The 24003-nt window shown below is 44.5% G+C and overlaps 1 protein-coding gene across 1 annotated transcript in view; it reads left to right on the top strand.

Annotated features, from left to right (window-relative positions):
• Positions 1-24003, top strand: part of LOC124613529 (tripartite motif-containing protein 45) — a 169788-nt gene that overhangs the window by 88228 nt on the left and 57557 nt on the right. Inside the window, exons 5-6 of the mRNA XM_047142239.1 lie at positions 8406-8524; positions 8570-8840. Of these exons, the coding sequence (XP_046998195.1) occupies positions 8406-8524; positions 8570-8840 (390 nt within the window). The remainder of the gene's footprint in view (positions 1-8405; positions 8525-8569; positions 8841-24003) is intronic.

Genomic DNA, 24003 nt, shown 5'->3' with positions numbered 1-24003 from the left:
CTGAGACGCCGATCAATTGCTTCGAACGTCTTCCTGTCGGGACACCTTCGTTCTGGAAATCTGTCTCGATACAAACGTACCGCGCCACGGCTATTGCCCCGTGCTAATCCATACATCAAATGGGCATCTGCCAACTCCGCATTTGTAAACATTGCACTGACTGCAAAACCACGTTCGTGATGAACACTAACCTGTTGATGCTACGTACTGATGTGCTTGATGCTAGTACTGTAGAGCAATGAGTCGGATGTCGACACAAACACCGAAGTCAACATTACCTTCCTTCAATTGGGCCAACTGGCGGTGAATCGAGGAAGTACAGTACATACTGACGAAACTAAAATGAACTCTAACATGGAAATTAAGCGTTTCCGGACACATGTCCACATAACATCTTTTCTTTATTTGTGTGTGAGGAATGTTTCCTAACAGTTTGGTCGTACCTTTTTGTAATACCCTGTATAAAGGGCTGGGTAACGTACAGAACACTGATCTTCCAAATGCTTGCCCTCCTGTCTGTTACTTGAAAGTAAACAGCATTCATAGCAAGATCATATCAAATATCGCTTCAACACTTCGTCGAACTTGTAGAAAACATATATCTGTTATTTGTAAACAACTTTTGCATTTATCAATAATAACAGGAAACTCTTGCCTTTGATCATGATATATATAGAGAACCATTCAAAACGAAGTAACAAGTAGGTTTCAAACATTTATTGCTTTCAAACTACAAAAGATAGAGCACAGTTCCAAATTCCAACGTTCCTGAGAAGTTCACATTTTTATGCTCTCAATGTGAGCACCGTATATTACACGCCAAATATCAAAACCGTCGCTCATTTCCTGCCACACACGAAGCAGTTGGTCTCTCGTTATCCAATTCACAGCTTCAACAATGCGATGTCGAAGGCTTTCTACAGTGTCAGCTACATAAGGGAACGCTTGTAAAACAGGGGAGTTGCTCGACGCTTGCACCAAAATCAACGTTATGTGGCGCCGTCATAGAATCGGTTCCAACTGACAGGTAGCTTGCAAAAACAGACATAATGTCTTATGGGATAACAGCAATCAGTGATTTTATGTTACTTTAAATCCGTCTTGATTGCAAATTTTTTTTATTATTCATATGACCGGTTTCGGTTCATTCAGAACCATCTTCAGATCTGTAAAAATAATTATACTAATTTACTATTTCACGAAAGCAAATCTTTTTCATCCTATCTTATCAACATCAAATGTACCAGAACGTACCTGATATTTAAGTTACAGGAGTAACCCGTCCAATTCAGCAACTTTCACAAGCTACGTCACATAAAATTGGTTGGCAGAGTGCACGTCATTTATATTAATTATGACACTATTACCGACAGGTGGCGTCTGGTACATTTGTTACATTCCATTTGCACATACTGTATTCAGTAGATCTTTTTTATATTAAAAATATTTAATTAAAATATGTAGATGTCAAAGCTAAAATCTGTACTTGTCAGGATTAAAAAACAGTAGAATTATCATTTTTATACGATCTAACAGGCATAGGGCGATTTATATATCTATGGTGCTGGTGTGAACTTGTTTTCTTCTACGGTCTGCTTCCGTGGTTCCCGCCACTTTGGTGTTGTGCCGCGGCCGCTCAGTCGTCTGCTGTCCATCGCCGCGGGCAAGAGGGCCGCACAGGAGGGCCCCGTCAACGACGCCAGGCGTTGCACGCGTCTTCCGGCTTCTCCACCGCGCACCATCTCTCATCCCTCGGCCTGGATCTCCATACGCAACAGTTGTCATCTTAGTAGGTCGTCATAAATGCTAAAATAGGCGTTATGATTGAATTCGCTTTGTTCGTTGAGGATTAAATCCGGATCTTTATTTTTATGGGTGTATATTTCGATCTCTTCTAAAATGTTAAGGAACCGTCCCTTGTGAGCTCTATGCAGGATGTCTAAGTTGTTTTCAATATTCGTGACTGAGTGCTTTGTCGCAGCCATATGCGCCCCAAAAGCTGTTTTGTTTTGAGAGTAGGTGTGCTCCCTGAATCTGTTAAATCTGTTAAAATTGAAGCTCCGGCATAGAATATGTAATAGTAGGAATAAACTTCAGGATTCAGGTGTATATAAAATCAAATGTAATGACTGCTGTAAACAATATATAGGGCAGACTGGTAGGAACTTTGAAACCAGATTCAGGGAGCACACCTACTCTCAAAACAAAACAGCTTTTGGGGCGCATATGGCTGCGACAAAGCACTCAGTCACGAATATTGAAAACAACTTAGACATCCTGCATAGAGCTCACAAGGGACGGTTCCTTAACATTTTAGAAGAGATCGAAATATACACCCATAAAAATAAAGATCCGGATTTAATCCTCAACGAACAAAGCGAATTCAATCATAACGCCTATTTTAGCATTTATGACGACCTACTAAGATGACAACTGTTGCGTATGGAGATCCAGGCCGAGGGATGAGAGATGGTGCGCGGTGGAGAAGCCGGAAGACGCGTGCAACGCCTGGCGTCGTTGACGGGGCCCTCCTGTGCGGCCCTCCTGCCCGCGGCGATGGACAGCAGACGACTGAGCGGCCGCGGCACAACACCAAAGTGGCGGGAACCACGGAAGCAGACCGTAGAAGAAAACAAGTTCACACCAGCACCATAGATATATAAATCGCCCTATGCCTGTTAGATCGTATAAAAATGATAATTCTACTGTTTTTTAATCCTGACAAGTACAGATTTTAGCTTTGACATCTACATATTTTAATTAAATATTTTTAATATAAAAAAGATCTACTGAATACAGTATGTGCAAATGGAATGTAACAAATGTACCAGACGCCACCTGTCGGTAATAGTGTCATAATTAATATAAATGACGTGCACTCTGCCAACCAATTTTATGTGACGTAGCTTGTGAAAGTTGCTGAATTGGACGGGTTACTCCTGTAACTTAAATATCAGGTACATTCTGGTACATTTGATGTTGATAAGATAGGATGAAAAAGATTTGCTTTCGTGAAATAGTAAATTAGTATAATTATTTTTAAAGATCTGAAGATGGTTCTGAATGAACCGAAACCGGTCATATGAATAATAAAAAAAATTTGCAATCAAGACGGATTTAAAGTAACATGACAGGTAGTGTTGAGGACTTACACCGCACAGGCAGTCAAAGCTCGACAGGTGCACAAGATGATCGATATCTAAGATTTTTTAATCAAAGCACCTTGGTGTAAGAGCTCCAGGACTGAATTCGGTGTTCGAAGCAGCTACCGGACGTCATATATCTCATCAAACTGTTAGGAGACGATTGCATGATGTGAAGCCCCATTCCCGACGACCATGGTAAGCTCCACATCGTACACCACAGCACCATGGAGTCCATTACAGATGAGTAAGCAATCGTAGCAAAACGGATGCCTCAGAATTGCCGTCAGATATCGTTTACGGAAGAAACTCGGATCTGTTTGCACCCTGATAATCGCAGAAAACGTGTTTGGAGACAACCCGGTAATATCGGGCACCTCCAATACTTTGTCCCATATGTGCGACAAGGTGGTGATGGAGTGATGTTTTGCGGTGGCATTACGTCGAGCCACCGTACACCCCTCGTAGTTCTCAAAGACAAGTCACTGCTGAATGGTACAGGGCCGAGTTTCAACAACCAATAATGGGACAGTTTCGCCATCATTTTGGTTACAATTTCATCTTTGTGGATGATGACTCACGTGATCATCGTGCTGCTCTCGCGAACACGTTCCTTCAGCACGATAGAATCACCAAAATGGAGTGGCCTGTCTGTTCCCCTGCCATGGAGCCATTCGAGCATGCGTGGAATCGACTGAAGGAGCTCTTTTTGGACGTCGACAACGACCACTTACTCTATACGACTTACGCAGAATCGCCATTGTGGACAATTTGAACCAGTGCTGGCTTGATAATCTCATCGATAGTATGCTGCGACGGATTCAAGCCTGCATCCGAAAAATGGTACGTTCCACCACGTACTGACGTTGCTCAGCAGCACTGTGTAGAACCACCCATGGGAAAGAGTCGATTTTGTCGTTACACAAATGTTTTCTAAATTTTTTTATTGATTTACCAGCTGGTCTCAATCACGCGTTACTGTGGCTCAGTCAGGTTAAATGGAAAAGAAAGAAAGGTGGAAGCACACGTTTCTAATATGTACGGGAATTGGATAAACGTCCCAATCTCCTTTTCTCCCCTGTCTGTCCACGTCCTCCTCCCCCTATCTTCGTACATCTCCCCCTTCTCCCCCTCTCTGTTCATCACGTCCCATCTCTCTCCATTTCCTCCTGTCCCTGTCTCTCTTTCCCTCTCTCTGTGCATCACCACCGGCCCCCTTTCTCTGTCGATCTTCTCCACCCTCCTCTCTCTCGATCTCCTCCTGACACCTCTCTCTCCCACTCTCTCTGTCCGTCACTTTCCCGTACCTTTCTATGTCCATCTTCTCCTTCTCCTCTCTCTCTCTCTCTCTATCTTCTCCTGCAGCCCCTCTCTATCCACCTCTTCCTTTCCGCTTTCTATCTCCATTTCCTCTCACCCATCTGTCCATCTCCTCTTCCCCCTTCTCTCTGATCTTGAGCCTTATTTATTGTTATTGCATATTCAGATTCTGTACTAGTATTCTAATCATAAGCTGATAAGCCATAAACACTATTTTCCTGTTTGCTAACAACGCTTCACTAACGAGAGGCAGAGATGCCAACTACTACGAATCAATCGTAATAATTACTAATTTCCTCCAGTAATTACGACTTTACGAACGATATGGCAAAAATTACGATTTTATCTATTTTTGTTGATTTGTAAGTGTAAGCGTGTGAAGAGCATCTTTACAACTTGAATTCTCAACAATATTTATTTTCACATTTTTCGTAAACAGTTGGTATACATGCCCTTTTGTGTGCCTCGTAGAATTTTGATTACACCAAATACCATGTATGGTATATGGCTTCACTCATCGTTTTGAATATCTTGCGCGTCCGCAGCTCGTGGTCGTGCGGTAGTGTTCTCGCTTCCCACGCCAGGGTTCCCGGGTTCGATTCCCGGCGGGGTCAGGGATTTTCTCTGCCCCGTGATGACCGGGTGTTGTGTGATGTCCTTAAGTTAGTTAGGTTTAAGTAGTTTTAAGTTCTAGGGGACTGATGACCATAAATGTTAAGTCCCATAGTGCTCAGAGCCATTTGAACTATTTATATCTTGCGTAATTTTTCTCTTTCCTAGTCACATATTGGCTCTTCCTGGAGAGCTCCCGCGCTGGTGTCTTTAAAGTTTTGTTGCGACTACAAATTGGAGTCAAGCTACGTTTAGCAAATAATATGCATGTGCGTGACGTATTAACAAGCGTTTATTGCATTTATCGTAAGCAAATTAACATAGAATGCTCTTCTAGCGCATGCTAAGCGTATGCCGAGGAGATATGCTGGAAAGATACTGAAATAAATAATGAAGCGATTTCAGGTGCAGCAAAATGTATATGGCCCTGTTTACTGCGCTCCTCCAAATCTGACTCGTCCGTTTTGTGTAGAGGGTGTAGCCGGTGTTTTTCAGTTGCGCTTGGTGGAAGAGACGATTGCCGCAAGCACGTGGCTAGCAAAATTCATTCAGATACCATGAATCTGAGGGACATGAACAAGAATTTCACAGTTTTTACTAAATGAAAGTTTGGTAAGAAACGCAGAGACGTTTTTTACGATATTCGTTCTTGAGCACAATTTACCTTTAGCATGCAGGACGTTTGTTCAAGAAAATGTTTCCTCATTCGGAAATAGCCTCCAAATACGGTTGTGCAGGGACAAAAGCCGGAGCGCTAATTGAAAGTGTGGCTTCTGCAATTGAGGGAAAGGTAACAAAGTAAATGAAATGCCAGCCCTTTGCCCTGGAAACAGACGGCAGTAATGATATGAATGAAAAAAAAGGCCCTACCCAGTAGTTGTGTCGCTTTTCGACGCCGAAACTATACAGATTTCAACAGCAATTCTCTCAATTCGAGAATCCAACAACAATACAGATAAAGGAATATTCAGTGTTTTGGATAATGAACTAAAGAAGAACGAGATTTTGTAAGATAATTCTATACGTTTGGCAACGGCCTTGCCGCAGTGGATACACCGGTTCCCGTGAGATCACCGAAGTTAAGCGCTGCCGGGCGTGGCCGGCTCTTGGATGGGTGACCATCCAGCCGCCATGCGCTGTTGCCATTTTTCGGGGTGCACTCAGCCTCGTGATGCCAATTGAGGAGCTACTCGACCGAATAGTAGCGGCTCCGGTCAAAGAAAACCATCTTAACGACCGGGAGAGCGGTGTGCTGACCCCACGCCCCTCCTATCCGCATCCTCCTCGGAGGATGACACGGCGGTCGGATGGTCCCGGTAGGCCATTCGTGGCCTGACGACGGAGTATGTCAATTCTATACGTTTAACATGTGACAATGCAAGTACTATGACTGTTGTTTACAAAGGTGTACGTTCCTTTATTTGTAAAGAAAAAAAATACTAATATTCACGTGCAGGGTTATGCTTGTCATATTGTGCACTTAGCTGCTGAAAAGAGCTGTAATGATCTTGTCTTTTAATTGACATTTCTTGTTACGTATTAAAGAGTTTAAAGAGGCAAAATGCTTTTGAGGTATCTCAGCAAATCTTTGGAGAAAAGTCACATAAAATATTCATGTATGTTTCTACTGGATGGTTGCCTCTGCTACAGCGTGGATTAAGGGTCTTAGAACAGTGGAACCCTTTAAAAATATTCTTCTGTGAATCATATCCTGATGAGGCCACTTCAAAATTTCTACAAGTTAAGGCACAGCTTTAAAATCCATGTACTAAGCTTTACCTTTTGTTTCTCTCTCTGTTCTTCCACCTGGCAACTCCTTAAATGCATTCTTCCAACAAGAGGCCCCACTTATACATAAACTTCATTCAGAATTAAACGATCTTTTCAGTGATCTTATTGTTCACTTTGTGAGAGCATCCTCAGTTCCGGAGTCCGATAGTCCTTTGTTCGTATGAAATGTTGGTCTGTTAAGTTGCAGAAAAGTGGCAGTGAGTTGGTCACTAGAGCCACTCTGTAGGAATTCTGGACGTGTGGGATGTCGCATTGTCCTGCTGGAATTGTCCTAGTCTGTCGGAATGCACAATGGATATGAGTGGATGCAGGTGATCAGACAGGATGCTTACGCACGTGTCATCTGTCAGAGTCGTATTTAGACGTATCAGGCGTCCCATATCCCTCCAACTGCACACGCCCTTCGCCATTACAGAGCCTGTAGCATCCTGAGCAGTCCCCTGCTGACATGCAGAGTCCAAGGATTCATGAGGCTGTCTCCATACCCGTACACATCCATCCGCTCAATAGAATTTGAAACGAGACTCGTCCGACCAGGCAACATGTTTCCAGCCATCAACAGTCGAGTGTAAGTGCTGATGGGCTCAGGCGAGGCGTAAAGCTTTGTGTCGTGCAGTCATCAAGAGTACACGAATGGGCCTTTTGCTCCGAAAGCCCAGCTCAGGCGAGGCGTAAAGCTTTGTGTCGTGCAGTCATCAAGAGTACACGAATGGGCCTTTTGCTCCGAAAGCCCATACCGATTACGTTTCGTTGAATGGTTCGCTCGCTGACACTTGTTGATGGCTCAGCAATGAAATCTGCAGCAATTTGTGGAAAGGCTGCATTTCTGTCACGTTGAACGACTGTCTTCTGCCGTTCTTGCTGGATCTTTTTCCAGTCGCAGCAATGTCGGTGATTTGATGCTTTACCAGATTCCTGATATTCACACTACACTCGTGAAATAGTCGTACACGAAAATCCTCACTTCATCGCTACCTCGGAGATGCTGTGTCCCATCGCTCGAGTGCCGACTATAACACCGCGTTCAAACTCACTTAGCCGGCCGGAGTGGCCGAGCGGTTCTAGGTGCTACAGTCTGGAACCGCCCGACCACTACGGTCGCAGGTTCGAATCCTGCCTCGTGCATGGATGTGTGTGATGCCCTTAGGTTAGTTAGGTTTAAGTAGTTCTAAGTTCTAAGGGACTGATGACCACAGCAGTTAAGTTCCATAGTGCTCAGAGCTATTTGAACCATTTTTTTTCAACTCACTTAAATCTTGATAACCTGCCATTGTAGTAGCAGTAATCGATGTAACAACTGCACCAGACACTTGTTGTCTTATATAGGAGTTGCCGACCGCAGCGCCGAATTCCGCCTGTTCATGTAGCTCTGTATTTGAATACGCATGCCTGTACCAGATTCCCTGGCGCTTCAGTGTGTATAAAATTAAGTTACGTTCTAGATTTTGTCGTTAATAAATATTCCGAAACCCTGTGTGTTAAGTAGAGCTCGTGTCTCTTTTGATAAGTTGCGAGTGAGCATTGCGCGGTGTGCCGCAGGCGAGCAGCCGGTGCGCGGACTGCATGTCGTGGCTGTGCGCCTTCTGCGCGGAGGCGCACGGCCGCCAGCGGGCCACGTCAGCCCACGCGCTGCTCTCGCTGGGCGAGGCGCGGCGCCCGCGCCCCGCCGCCTCTGCCGCTGCCGCTGCCGCTGCCGCTGCCAGCGCCGGGGCGCGCCGCCCCGCGCCGGCCACGTGCGCGCTGCACCCGGGCCAGGAGCTGCGGCTGTTCTGCGCGACGTGCGCGCGGCCCGTGTGCCGCGACTGCGCGCAGGCGCCCGGCGCCGCCCACCGCGGACACTCGCTGGAGGCGGCCGCGCGCGCCGCCCAGCTCTGCGCCAGGGGGCTGCGAGACGCGCTCGAGCGCGCCAGGCCCGTCGCCGAGCAGGCCGCGCTCGCCCTCGACCGCCTCGGCCACCTCGAGAAGAGGATACAGGTCAGCGGGCGCACCCCTCGCCTTCCTCGCGCCGCATACCACTAGTGCTGCGCACATTTGCAAATCACCGAAGCTGGTTTTCATTTCATAATCGACGCCTTAACACGATGGCCGATAATAACCGACCCCAAAACAATGATATTTTTAACATCGACGTTAAACGATGAAATTATACACTGGTGCACCACACGTAAGGGCAAAATATGCCTTTCCCATGATCTATCACTGCCGAGGGACACAGTTCGATGAAACATGAACCGTACATAGAAAGAACTGCTGCACAATTGTGCTGGAGGTAATAGAAACAAGCACGCAATAAGACGATCAGAAATGACACTTTTTTTTCAAAGACAATAATTACACTGAAGTAGCTGTGAATCACGATCGTCCCCTGGACATTACAGAGGTGTGTGTGACCACCACTGACGACAGTGCATGCTCTTGTAACGTATTCCCGTGCTGGTCAAAAGGCTGGCAAGGAGTTCTTTCAGTAGGGCCTTCAATTCCTCCGCCAGCTTGGTTGACAACTGCCGGATAGTGAAAGTGGTGTAATATGTCTCACCGAAGCATCCTACACGCCCACGATGGGATTTAACACAGGAAAAGGGGCAGGCCAGTCCATTCGCCGAATGTCCTCTTAGCCGAGCGGTCTGAGGCGCTGCAGTCATGGACTGTGCGGCTGATGCCGGCGGAGGTTCGAGTCCTCCCTCGGGCATGGGTGTGTGTATTTGTCCTTAGGATAATTTAGGTTATGTAGTGTTTAAGCTTAGGGACTGATGACCTTAGCGGTTAAGTCCCATAAGATTTCACACACATTAGAGATTTATTTATTTATTTATTTTTTTTTAATGTCCGCCGCGAGGGATTAGCCGAACGGTCTAAGGCGCTTGGCAGTCATGCCCTGTGCGGCTGGTCCCGGCGGAGGTTCGAGTTCTCCCTCGGGCATGGGTATGTGTGTTTGTCCTTAGGATAATTTAGGTTAAGTAGTTTGTAAGTTTAGGGACTGATGACCTTAGCAGTTAAGTCCCATAAGATTTCACACACATTTGAACATTTTGAATGTCCTCTCGTTCCAAGAGCTCCTCCACCTGTGCTGTTCAATGCCATCACAATAAAAATGAAATCAGGGACGAATACGCCCCAGAAAGACGCACTTGCGGATGGAATAAAGGGTCAGAATAACGTTGACTGGTGAGTGTGCCGTGTTCAAAGATTCGGACGTCAGTCCGCCGAGTCAACATCATATCTCCCCACCCCGTAACACGTGGACCACGGAAACTATCCTGTGCTACACGTTTGTGGACGTACCCTCACAGGGCGAGAGATTGGAACACGTAATGCACCAAGAACATTGTCGAACATAATCGTTTTGGTGGTCTAGGTGTTATGGTGTGGCGAGGTATTATGCTGCATGGATGTACTTACCTCCAAACCTTTGAACATTCACCAGTCTGTGTTATCGTGACACTGTACACCTCCCTCATGTGTGTCTTTTCACTAGTGCGTTCGGCCTTGATTTCGTCTTTGTGGATGACAATACATGACTGCATCGAACAGCACAGCCGCAGGATATGTTCAAATGAGACGGTATTGGGAGAATGGACTGGAATTCCCATTCACCCGACTTAAATTCAATCGATGGCGTGTGGGATGCGTTGGAGGGACGTATTGCAGTACACCTTCACATGCGGCAAAGACTCATCCCTCAGTTGTCAACAGCGCAACGAAATGCCCTACCAAAAGAACTTATCATGTTTATAGCCAGCATGGGAGCACGTCGCAGAGCGGGCAGTGCCGTCCGAGGTGATTACATAGCGTATTTACAATCATATGCCGGCTTTTCTAATTTTCAGAGGACGACTGTGAACTGCGATTGGTTCAGTGTAAATATGGTCTTCCAATAAAAGTGTTATCTCCCCTCGTCACACTGCATATTTCCTTCCTTTACCTTCTGCACTACAGTGTAGCAATACTTTCTATGTATGCTCCAAGTTTTATAGAGCTACACTATGTGATCAAAAGCATCCGGACACCCCCAAAAACGTACGTTTTCCATATTAGGTGCATTCGGTTGCCACCTACTGCCAGGCACTCCATATAAGCGACCTCAATAGTCATTACACATCGAGAGAGAGCAGAATGGGGCATTCCGCGGAATTCACGGACTTCGAACGTAGTCTGGTGATTGGGTATCACTTGTGTCATACGTCTCTACGCGAGATTTCCACACTCCTAAACATCCCTCGGTCCACTGTTTCCGATGTGAGAGTGAAGTGGAAACGTGAAGGGACACGTACAGCACAAAAGCGTAAAGACGGACCTCGTCTGTTGACTGACAGAGACCGCCAACAGTTGAAGAGGGTCGTAAGGTCTAATAGGTAGCCATCTATCGGTAACATCACACAGCAATCCCAAACTGCTTCAGAATCCACTGCAAGTACTATGATAGTTAGGTGGGAGGTGAGAAAACTTGGATTTCATGGTCGAACAGCTGCTCATAAGCCACACATCACGCTAGTAAACGCCAAACGACGCCTCGCTTGGTGTAAGGAGAGTAAACATTGGACGCTTGAACCGAAAAACGTTGTGTCGAGTGACGAATCACGGTACACAATGTGGCAATCCGATGGCAGGGTGTGGGTGTGGCGAATGCCCGGTGAACGTTATCTGCCAGCGTGTGTAGTGCCAACAGCAAAATTCGGAGACAGTGGTGTTATGGTGTGGTGTGGTCGTGTTTTTCATGGAGGGGGCTTGCACCCCTTGTTGTTTTGCGTGGCACTATCACGGCACAGGCCTACAGTTCGGGGATGGCGATTGTATTTGTCAACAAGATCGAGCATCTGTACATAATGCACGACCTGTGGCGGAGTGGTTACACGACAATAACATCCCTGTAATGGACTAGCCTGCACAGAGTCCTGACATGAATCCTATAGATCACCTTTGGAATGTTTCGTAACGCCGACTTCGTGCCGGGCCTCACCGACCGACATCGATACCTCGCCACAGTGCAGCACTCCGTGAAGAATGGGCTGCCATTCTCCAAGAAACCTTCCAGCACTTGATTGAACGTATGCCTGCGAGACTGGAAGCTGTCATCAAGGCCACGGGTGGGCCAACACAATACTGAATTTCAGCATTACCGATGGAGGGCGCCACGAACTTGTAAGTCATTTTCAACCAGGTGTCCGGATACTTTTGATCACATAGTGTATGTTACAGGGTACGAGGGAGGGTCGAAAAGTTTCTGGCCTAACAAATAAAGAGTGACAGAAATTCCATAATACCAATTTATTTTTCAATACAACATCCGTGTACATTAATACACTGGCGCACACTCAGGTTAATTTCTGCAAACCATTCAAATAAAAGGTCCTCGAATTCGAGTCCAACCACGTGTTCACAGCATCAATCAGTGCATCATTATCAAATCGTCATCCTTTGAGGTCTTTTTTAGGTTTGGGAAAAGAAAGAAGTTTGATGGAGCCAAATATGGAGAATATGGCGGATGACGTAACAATTCGTACACGCAGCCATGTACAGTTTCCAGTGTCGTGAGGGCTTCGTCCGCCGGTGCGTTGTCCTGATGCAAAAGAACTCCGCGAGCCAATTTTTGGCGCCTTCTTTTTCTTTATCTCTTCTCTCAAACGGCGCAGGAGGGTGCAGTAGTACGGTGCACTATAGTTACGCCCTTTTGCAAGTAATTCACCATAATTACCTCTTTTGCATTCCAGAAGACCTATGCCACCACCTTACCGGCTCATTTTTGCACCTGTAATTTTTTGCGGTAGGGGATTAAGGGTGTTTCTATTGTTGTGACTGTTGCTTTGTCTCGGGATCAATCTGGTGAACCCACGTTTCGTCCTTTGTCACATACCTTGCAAAAAAGCCATCTTCATCCGCTTCAAATTGACGGAAAATTTCTTTAAAACACCCTTCCGTCTCTGATCTGCTTTCAAGTCTTCCGGGACCCACCGAGATGAAACTTTCCATATTCCCAAAATATCCACAACAACGTCATGACCACGCCAATGGCAAATTCCAAGTGTGGTTTTAATGTGCTGTAACGTTGTTCGACGACCCTGCAAAATCGTATCGTGAATTGCAGTCCCTGTTTCAGCAGTGCAAGGCCTTCCGCTCCTTGGTGCATCTTCCACACTCGTTTTTCCACGTTTGAAGTCGAACACCGAGTTTTTCACTGTTTCATAAGACGGTACACTGTCCTTAAGTGTATTCCGCATGTCCTCCGCAATTTCCTTGGGCGTCATTCCCTTCAAATGAAGAAAGTCAAACACTGCACGGTTCTTGATTCTCTCGATATTCGCCATTTTGCTTACACTGCCGAATACAACGCATTCTAGAGGCAAAACCAACGAAGCTGGAGCCGCGAAATTTAACTTTCATACCCACAAATGGTCGCCATAAAAGTAGGTGGTGTTTTTTGTGCGAGACATTACGGTAACTATCTCGGGCTAGAAACTTTTCGACCACCCCTCGTAGTTACACAATATGCGAAAATTAGTTTCGTACTTAAGATGGCGTAAAAAGTAGCATGCAAATACAGCTAATGCTGAAAACTTCCTTTTCGTCCGTTCTTCAGAGCATCCGTAGCGTCGTGCGAAATCACACTCGCGGCCGCGATCAGAATCCTCGCACTGTGTGGATTTTATCGGAAACGTTTACTGGCGGACCTGAATTAATTCTCTACTTTGCTACATCTCCAAGATCAGTATAAATAAAGATCGACAACTTCGCTTTGGCCCGAGAGATAGGGTTACACTTTACGACTCGAAAGCCAGTAACTAAAAGCCCTGTAAGCTATCCAATTACTTTCATATCAGATTGCAACATCCGGCCACTGGATTCAAATATGATCACCGCTAATAGTTCAGTGCACAGACTTTAACCGGTTACTAGCAAACTACCCCAAAATCGCACAACAAAACGGGGATACAGTTAAAAGTCAATAGGGAAAGAAACATATAAAACACCACTCTCAAATCTGCCCACAATCATGCGAAACACCTGCGCATGGAAAGTTACAGCAAGCCGCAACACTAATTGTGAGCAGATCTAAGCTATGAGTTTAATGTGCACAACTTAATTGGATAACGCTAATTTTTGTTGGTGCTAGTTATAGGTTCTAAAGTGGGGATTTGCACATGGAACATTTAATTTGAAGGTGCGGTGTCCAACAGAAACAGTATTTCATTTAAACTCGTTAATTTTTTCACTGAAGACATCAGTCATATGCATGAATCGTGAGGAAATGTGGAGTAGTGTACAACACAAATTCTAATTAGCGGCTTGGACGAGAAGATATGCCCTGATGGCTTTAAAGTCGATCACAAAATCAATTGTAAAACTAGTTAATCCCACAAGAAAAATAGTGACTGTAAGCGTGGCGACTAACTATAAAGCTCACATATCCAACACGCCAAGGCTGAATCTAAGACCGGCACTCGTACAGAGTTGCACACGTGCGGATGAAGAACGCCGTGACACCACTGCTGTCGCTTATGCTCACCACAGCTGTACAAGACCGCTTCGGTGAAAACTTTAGTTTAATTATTGTCTTTGAATAAAAGTGTTATCTCCCTTCGTCTCGCTGCGTTGTGAGGATGGCTCTCGATTGAAGAGGAGGGCGCGTGCTCGTCTTCTAAAATTGAGCTCATCTCTGTCTCCCACGTACGTGGCTGGCATGCACAAGATGCGCACAGCTCCGCGTCCCCCTAAGAAGACTAGATGCGTCCTCCTCCGCATCTCCACAAGAAGTTCCTCAATTTTTGGTGGATTCTAACGCCCTGCTGTCTTTACCCACTGAACCGTACCTGCCCGCCAATAGCGGAAAATGCAGAACACAGCGGCCCAGTAGCGAAGTTCTTTCTAAAGACAAAACCCCGCCAAAAGCAACACGTCGTGATCTGACGCCAATCACACAACAAAACGCCCAACTGCTACTAAAAAAAGACCACTTCAGCGGTGTCTTCATAACAGTACTGATTAAAATACTAATGACACGTTTTCGTCACCAGCAACTACCTTTACATCAGAGGTCCTCTGAAATTCTAACACCAGCTCACGAGGCTGGGCCATTATTTTCTGCAGGCCGTGTTTTCTTCCTAAAAGCATCAGTGTGGCGATGTTTCAAAGAATTAGTTATCGATATTGTAACATTGATGTTTAAAGTCCCATACTAGATATTTCGTAAATATCAATCATCATCGAATGTCCCTACATGCGACATGACGGCTCGGTCAATACCCTCTAGCGGCCAATCCACGTATAACATATTGTTCCTGGCCGTGCTTGGGGAGTAAAACGCCAAACAAGTTCCATTAGCGAGAGCATAAAATGACCAATGGATTTCCCTCATTTCTGCTCCTCTACGCCAGTAATATGCCTCATATACCTAGCTGGTAGAAACAGCAGTACTTTCTGAAATAGGTACTTTATTTCCTTTCTCATTTTAGAATGTTGTTTGAGCACTGTCTCCCAAAAGCATTCATCAAAAAATTACCTGTGATGAATAAAGCTTGGCATCGCTCTCAGAATCAACCGACTAGGAAAAATTTTATTTAAAATACGTCAGGTCACCAAGGAAGAGTGAGTTGGCAAATGTGTTCTTTTGTAATCATTTCTAAGCGAAACAACTGTTGTAAATTTAAACGTATTATTTTTTACTTGAAAATAGCTTCCGTGAGTTAATTAAAAGAGGGATATAAGAATGAAGCATAAAAAAACGTTTTCCGTCTACACTTTAACGTAAACAGTTATACTTCTTTTTTTATGCCTAGCTTAGTTGATCAGCGCTATCAAGATTTTTTGATTGTATTAGCGGATCAGCACAAATGTGAAAAAATATTCATCATCATCTTCCTTTGAAGGATTAGGCTGTTAGCTATTCCGTATTCGCAAACAAAGTCATTCCCATCTTTTTCTAGACCTTCCAATATCTCCTTTCCCATTTGGCTTGTAGTTCAAGATCTTCTGAGGAATTCTGCGACCTGGCATTCTCATAAGGTGTTGTTTCCAATCTTCACGATATTCTTGAATTTTTTCATTCATGCTGAAAATATTTAATTCTGGTCTAATATCTTCGTTTCTAATTTTTTCTTCTGCAACTCTTCGTCTTCCTCAGGAACCTTATCTCTGCTGTTTGAATTTTGTTTTCTTGTCTTTTTGTGGTAACCCAGCTTTCGCTTCCTTAGGATAACACCAGAACGACCATTACCTTGTAGAATTTCATATAGTTTCTTTTTGTACTTTATGGCCCAATGTTCTGCTAATGGTACCACTGACAGCTTGGAATTTTTGTATTTTATTTTCAATATCAGGGTCCAAATCAAAACTTAAAGCACAGTCTAATAAGAGATTTGAGACACTTGTTCTAAAACTGAATTATCTAAAACAGTTTTTGATCTGACTGGATATTTTCCTCGGAATGCAATTATTTTTGTTTTGTTACCAGAAATTTTAAAGTTGTACTTCTTGTTAATTTCGTTCAACTGATATACTGATCTATGGAGGTCATCTTCATTCTTTTGAATAATAACGGTGTCATCAGCAAACAAAGGTACATTCAGGTATTCCTCATTCGTTATCTTAATTCCTTTGTTTACTTTACATTTCCATTTCCGCAGAATGAAGTCAATGTAGATACTGAAAAGGGTAGGCATAGTTCACATCCTAGTATAACGCCTTGGTTGATAATTGCTTCTTCTAATCGATTCGTACCTGTGTTTATTACAATGTGTCTAGTTTTGTAAAGACTTTTCACTACCTCTATTAGGCAATAAGGATAACCACATTCAGAGATAATCTACCACAGCCTATAAAGGCCTTCCCGAGGTCGATAAAGGCCACATGGGTTTCTGTATTAGTTTCTCTGTGTTTTTCTATGATGTTTTTAATTACAAACGCGTTGTCTATGCATAAATGACCTGATCTAAATCCATTTTGTTCTTCAGAAATAATAGCTTCTGTGATGTTCTTCATGCAATTATTTATAATCTTTGAATGTAGTTTATAGCAAGCGTTTAGAAGGCTTATGCCACGATAGTTCCTACAGTCATTATGCTTCCCTTTTTTGAAAAGAGATATTACTTCTGCTGTATACCAAGGGTCTGGGATCTTGCAGTTCGACCAGCATTCATTTATTAATTGTAAAAGTCTTTTATCTAGTGGTAACCCTCCATATTTAATTAGCTCTGCGTTTATTCCGTCTATTCAGTAACTTTTCTGTTCGTCATGCCTTTCGAAGCCTATTGTAGTTTGGCCATAGTAATTGGATCTACTGTTTCATTGTTCAAACTTCCTCCAGTATCATCTTTGGCCTTCTGTGTACACCACAGATCTGTATAATGATTTATCCATTGTTCATTGGGTACAATGTTCAGTGAGGCAGTGTCTTTTTCTTCCTTGTTGAGGGCGTTCATGACCTTGTGTACACATTGCTGTCCATCGTATACGGCGTGTTATAAACTGCTTGTGCGTAAGTAAAGTGACTTTGTACTCTGACGGACTGTTGGCAGAATATCTCGCAATTTTGTTTCTTACTCAGTATTTGCGACTGATTGCCAGAGATCGCCAGTGGAGAAAACGCAGCTAGCTGCTGCATTGACAGACCTTGTCTCCTATGAATGCGATGCCCTGTTGCCACGGTGGATTACGGTTTTGCACAAGGATTTCCATCCACAGCTTTTTTTGTCTCCTGTATACCGAAAATCACTGGATATTTTAGAGGGTTACAGGAGAAAAATAAATTGTGGGTGGAAATTTGTGTCCGAAACCGTCTTCCACCGGAGCAAGAGAGCATCACATTCACAGGAAACAAGGCCCGTCCACGTAACAGCTAGCTCCATCTTCTCCACTGTCGATCGTGGTAATCAGTCGTGATCACTGAAAAACAAACAACATGGCGAGACGTTTCGCCTATGGTCCGTCAGCGTACAATGTCACGTTTGCTGCCGAAGAGGTGGTGTAGTGGCAGACGCTGGCACCTAAACTCCGACGCTCTGTAGTGCCACTGGATGACGGTTCCAGGCACACGTTCTTATCCTCAGTTTGCTCCTGATAACACCCGCCACCGCCTCTCGAAGCCTGTCGCTATCGTTTTGTAACGCCCTGTTTATACACTCCTGGAAATTGAAATAAGAACACCGTGAATTCATTGTCCCAGGAAGGGGAAACTTTATTGACACATTCCTGGGGTCAGATACATCACATGATCACACTGACAGAACCACAGGCACATAGACACAGGCAACAGAGCATGCACAATGTCGGCACTAGTACAGTGTATATCCACCTTTCGCAGCAATGCAGGCTGCTATTCTCCCATGGAGACGATCGTAGAGATGCTGGATGTAGTCCTGTGGAACGGCTTGCCATGCCATTTCCACCTGGCGCCTCAGTTGGACCAGCGTTCGTGCTGGACGTGCAGACCGCGTGAGACGACGCTTCATCCAGTCCCAAACATGCTCAATGGGGGACAGATCCGGAGATCTTGCTGGCCAGGGTAGTTGACTTACACCTTCTAGAGCACGTTGGGTGGCACGGGATACATGCGGACGTGCATTGTCCTGTTGGAACAGCAAGTTCCCTTGCCGGTCTAGGAATGGTAGAACGATGGGTCCGATGACGGTTTGGATGTACCGTGCACTATTCAGTGTCCCCTCGACGATCACCAGTGGTGTACGGCCAGTGTAGGAGATCGCTCCCCACACCATGATGCCGGGTGTTGGCCCTGTGTGCCTCGGTCGTATGCAGTCCTGATTGTGGCGCTCACCTGCACGGCGCCAAACACGCATACGACCATCATTGGCACCAAGGCACAAGCGACTCTCATCGCTGAAGACGACACGTCTCCATTCGTCCCTCCATTCACGCCTGTCGCGACACCACTGGAGGCGGGCTGCACGATGTTGGGGCGTGAGCGGAAGACGGCCTAACGGTGTGCGGAACCGTAGCCCAGCTTCATGGAGACGGTTGCGAATGGTCCTCGCCGATACCCCAGGAGCAACAGTGTCCCTAATTTGCTGGGAAGTGGCGGTGCGGTCCCCTACGGCACTGCGTAGGATCCTACGGTCTTGGCGTGCATCCGTGCGTCGCTGCGGTCCGGTCCCAGGTCGACGGGCACGTGCACCTACCGCCGACCACTGGCGACAACATCGATGAACTGTGGAGACCTCACGCCCCACGTGTTGAGCAATTCGGCGGTACGTCCACCCGGCCTCCCGCATGCCCACTATACGCCCTCGCTCGAAGTCCGTCAACTGCACATACGGTTCACGTCCACGCTGTCGCGGCATGCTACCAGTGTTAAAGACTGCGATGGAGCTCCGTATGCCACGGCAAACTGGCTGACACTGACGGCGGCTGTGCACAAATGCTGCGCAGCTAGCGCCATTCGACGGCCAACACCGCGGTTCCTGGTGTGTCCGCTGTGCCGTGCGTGTGATCATTGCTTGTACAGCCCTCTCGCAGTGTCCGGAGCAAGTATGGTGGGTCTGACACACCGGTGTCAATGTGTTCTTTTTTCCATTTCCAGGAGTGTACATTTCACTGTTGATGTAAGTTAGACAAGGTGACGGAATCTCCCTTCTCCCCGTTATTTAATTTACTACTGTCTTAGAAGGAAAAAAAGGAACTCTTCGTCCAGGCTTTGACGGCTCAAGGGATGTCGAACAGCTGTCGTGTCATCTTCTGCCATCCGGCGTCATGCGGATGCGGTATAGAGGAGAATGTACTCAGCACAGCGCTCTCCCGGCCGTTTTACCAACTTTCAAGACCAGTAAACCGCTACTTCTCAGTCAAGTAGCTCCTCAGTTGGCATCACGAGTCTGGGTGCACCCTGCACCAGTCTTCGCACCAAGGAAAACCGTTTGCAGGTGTTCTGAATAGCAGCCACGTACGCTGACCAATCACTTACGGAGGCGGACTGTCCGAGAAAAAATAATCCTAAAATAGCGAAAACTAAAATTGAAGTCCAAGATTGAAGAGCCAATGAAATTAGGAAGAACATGTATTAAGAGAGACTTATTAGCTTTTGTAAACAGGTTGATGACTCTAGGTCAGGAAATTCAAACACCACAAAAACATTTAAAAATTCTTAATGAAAAATCAGAAAGAGTAGGTCTCAAAATATCCTTTGAAGAAATAAAGTACATATCTAGCAAAACCCTGGCATCAAAACTCTCTAAAAATTAAATATGAGAAAATCGTACGAGTTTCTCAGATCAAATATTTTTGGCGCAACCATTCTGGGGACTGGCCTGGAAAAGATTTGTGATGAACTGTATTGCCACAAAATGGAAACAGCCTTTAGACTTACAAAAGATATTTGTAACAAAAAATGCGCGTCAAAATGCGGAAAACTGAGATACGGCAACAGAATCATCAAACCAGACTATCTTTATGGGGCAGAGACACTCCTTTTAAACAGAAAGAGTGATACTGAAGACATGCAAGAATGAGGACGACAACTAATCTGAAATAATTTATATCCAAGTAATGATGAAGACGGAACATACAGACTATGAGCAAATAAGGAAATTGAAAAGTGTTCCAACATTTATTCTTTATTCAGACTTGAAAAAACTCAGTCTAAAATTCTGTGGACATATTAAAAGAATGTAACCACCCAGATTAATTAGACAGATTGGGGGATTGTATGAAAGTGGTAGTAAAGATAAAATTAACACAAAAAATGGATTGGATTTGTAAAAGAAGACCTCAAAGAAGCACAGATAACACAAGTTGACATATCAAAGATAAAAAATTGGTTTAAGATTCACAACAGGAGAGCTGGATTGGTGGAAAATCCCAATAAGACCAGAACTGCTTAGTCTGACAGGTGGTAAAGAGCCAATGCTAAGAAAAAGGGCTCAAAGGAAAATTCTGGAGATGCTCCTTGTACATCGTGAGATTCAATGAGATCCAAACATCTGTTTTTAATAACATTATCCTTGTTGTTGTTGTTGTGATCTTCAGTCCAGAGACTGGTTTGATGCAGCTCTCCATGCTACTCTATCCTGTGCAAGCTTTTTCACCTCCCAGTACCTACTGCAACCTACATCGTTCTGAATCTGTTTAGTGTATTCATCTCTTGGTCTCCCTCTACGATTTTTACCCTTCGCGCTGCCCTCCAATACTAAATTGGAGATCCCTTGATGCCTCAGAATATGTCCTACCAAACGATCCCTTCTTCTAAGCAAGTTGTGCCACGAATTTCTCTTCTCCCCAATTCTATTCAATACCTCCTCATTAGTTATGTGATCTACCCATCTAACCTCCAGCATTCTTCTGTAGCACCACATTTCGAAAGCTTCTATTCTCTGTTTGTCTAAACTATTTATCGTCCACGTTCCACTTCCATACATGGCTACACTCCATACAAATACTTTCAGAAACGATTTCCTGACACTTAAATCTATACTCGATGTTAACAAATTTCTCTTCTTCAGAAACGCTTTCCTTACCATTGCCAGTCTACATTTTATATTATCTCTACTTCGACCACCATCAGTTATTTTTCTCCCCAAATAGCAAAACTTCTTTACTACTTTAAGTGTCTCATTTCCTAATCTAATTCCCTCATCATCACCCGACTTAATTCGACTGCATTTCATTATCCTCGTTTTGCTTTTGTTGATGTTCATCTTATATCCTCCTTTCATGACACTGTCCATTCCGTTCAGCTGCTCTTCCAGATCCTTTGCTGTCTCTGACAGAATTACAATGTCATCGGCGAACCTCAAAGTTTTAATTTATTCTCCACAGATTTTAATTCCTACACCGAATTTTTCTTTTGTTTCCTTTACTGCTTGCTCAATATACAGATTGAACAACATCGAGGAGAGGCTACAACCCTGTCTTACTCCCTTCCCAACCACTGGTTCCCTTTCATGCCCCTCGGCTCTTATAACTGCCATCTGGTTTCTGTACAAATTGTAAATAGCCTTTCGCTCCCTGTATTTTACCCCTGTCACCTTCAGAATTTGAAAGAGAGTATTCCAGTCAACATTGTCAAAAGCTTTCTGTAAGTCTACAAATGCTAGAAACGTAGGTTTGCCTTTCCTTAATCTTATATCATGAAATAAGTGGACAACCATTATACTATACCAGATCCTAAAGTATTCACCAGCAGCGCGTCATGATACAGTTCATTCTTTGAACTCGTCTCAGTAAAAATTCTCAAAATGTTTAAAAGCGTATACACAACACATAAAAACTGACATCGAAGCAACAACGAAGAACACCCATCCCACATTCAGGTGACGCTTGAATATGTACCATTACGGTTGGAGAGTGGGCTATCAGCTCTACAAAAATCCCGCTTCTGTCAAGCATTGTTTATAAATGTATGAGCAAGGTACTATATAAATTTAATGAGAAATATGTGTATTTACATTTATAAATAAGTTCTGATTGATATAAACGTTGCTGTTCTTTTGCTTCTTTCTAAGATTAAAGGAAAGAAGATTTTTAAGAAAAACTGCATGCGCATTTTGTAAGTTTGGAATTCTGCGGGGGTTGCAGTTTTCATGCTTGGCTGCTTAGTAGCTTTAGTGTAATGTGGGCTGTCTGCTGGATGGTTAGTAGATAAGGTTTCCAAATTATTAGCCGTTCGAGTGTTAGTCCAAATTATTTGATTTTTTTTGTTAACTGAATAGTATGGTTGTAAATAGGCAGAAGCCATGTGTATGGAAGTTCTGTGTGGGTCATCCTATTACTACTGACTGTGTTATGTTGGGACTTATCTTCAGGAGGAAAACTGTTCAAGATAGAGCTGGAAGAATCGTTGAGACTTTTTGAGTATTGGGTAGAGGGCAAGAAAAACAGTGTCATCAGCAAACTGAAAGTGGTGGAAAAGGAGTCGGAAGTTTAGGCAGTTATTCCAAAGGATTAAGTACTTAAGTATGCAAATATACTAACCCGTTTATACATTATCTGATCAGAAGTATGCAGACGCCTATTGGCGGATATTAATATGATTTGTGTCCACCCTTCACCTTTATGACAGATTGAACTCTGCTGAGGACACTTTCAATGTCTGAATGTCTGTGGAGAAATGTTAGCCCATTCATCCTCAAGAGCCGAAACCAGAAAGGGTAGTCATGCTTGGGACTAGAATCTGTAGCGAAGTCGACATTCTGACTCATCCTGGAGGTGTTCCATTGGGTTCAGGTGAGGACTCTGGGCAGGTCAGTCCATTTCAGTGATGTTATTGTCCGCAAACCATTGCCACACAGATGCTGATTTATGACAAAGTGGATTGTCATGCTGATACAATCAGTCATGGTCTGTGAACTGTTCCTATGCTGTACACCGTACATAATGCTGCAAAATGTGTTCATACCTTCCACATTAAGTGTTTTCTTAAGGGAAATAAGGGGATCACACCCTAACTACAGAAAACAGCCCATGTAGTGTAACACCACTTCCTTTGTACTTCATTGATGGCACTAGCCATGATGGCGGGAACCATTCTCCAGGTATTCACCAAACTCAAGCCCTTCCATTGGATTGCCACACGGTATAGCGTGATACATCACTCCAAATCATTAGTTTCTAATCATCCAGTGTCTAGGGGCGTCACTCTTTAGACCAGTCTTGATTTAGCTGTGTATGTTCCTTCGCATTTCCCTTTCACAGTCACGTCACCAACAGCCGAGTTGGACAGCTTTAGAGGGCGAAATGGATTTGTTACTCAGGTGACATCCAATGACTGACCTACATTCAAAGTTACTCAGCTCTCCTGGCCGACAAGTTTTGCTGTTACTGCTTCTCTACCGACAACACAATATTCTCTGCCTCGTTTCATACCGTAGAGTCCGTCCCTCATAAAGTCTAGTGATCAATTTCGCATTACATAGGGGTGTCCTGACACTTTCGATCAGGTAGTGTAGGGTTACACAATGAGGTGGTAAAGCCATGGGACAGAGATATGCACATATACAGATGGTGGTAATATCGCACACAAAAGGGCATTGCATTGCCGGAGCTGTCATTTGTAATCGGGTGACTCATGTGACAGGGTTTCCGACGTGATTATGGCCGCATGATGGGAATTAACAGACTTCGAACATGGAATGGAGCTAGACGCAAGGGACATTCCATTTCGGAAATCGTTAGGGAGTTCAATATTCGACATCAACAG

Source organism: Schistocerca americana, chromosome 4, assembly GCF_021461395.2.
Source record: "Schistocerca americana isolate TAMUIC-IGC-003095 chromosome 4, iqSchAmer2.1, whole genome shotgun sequence".
NCBI lineage: Eukaryota > Metazoa > Arthropoda > Insecta > Orthoptera > Acrididae > Schistocerca > Schistocerca americana.
Note: the sequence above shows the minus strand (reverse complement) of the source record. Positions and strands in the feature narration are given on the sequence as shown.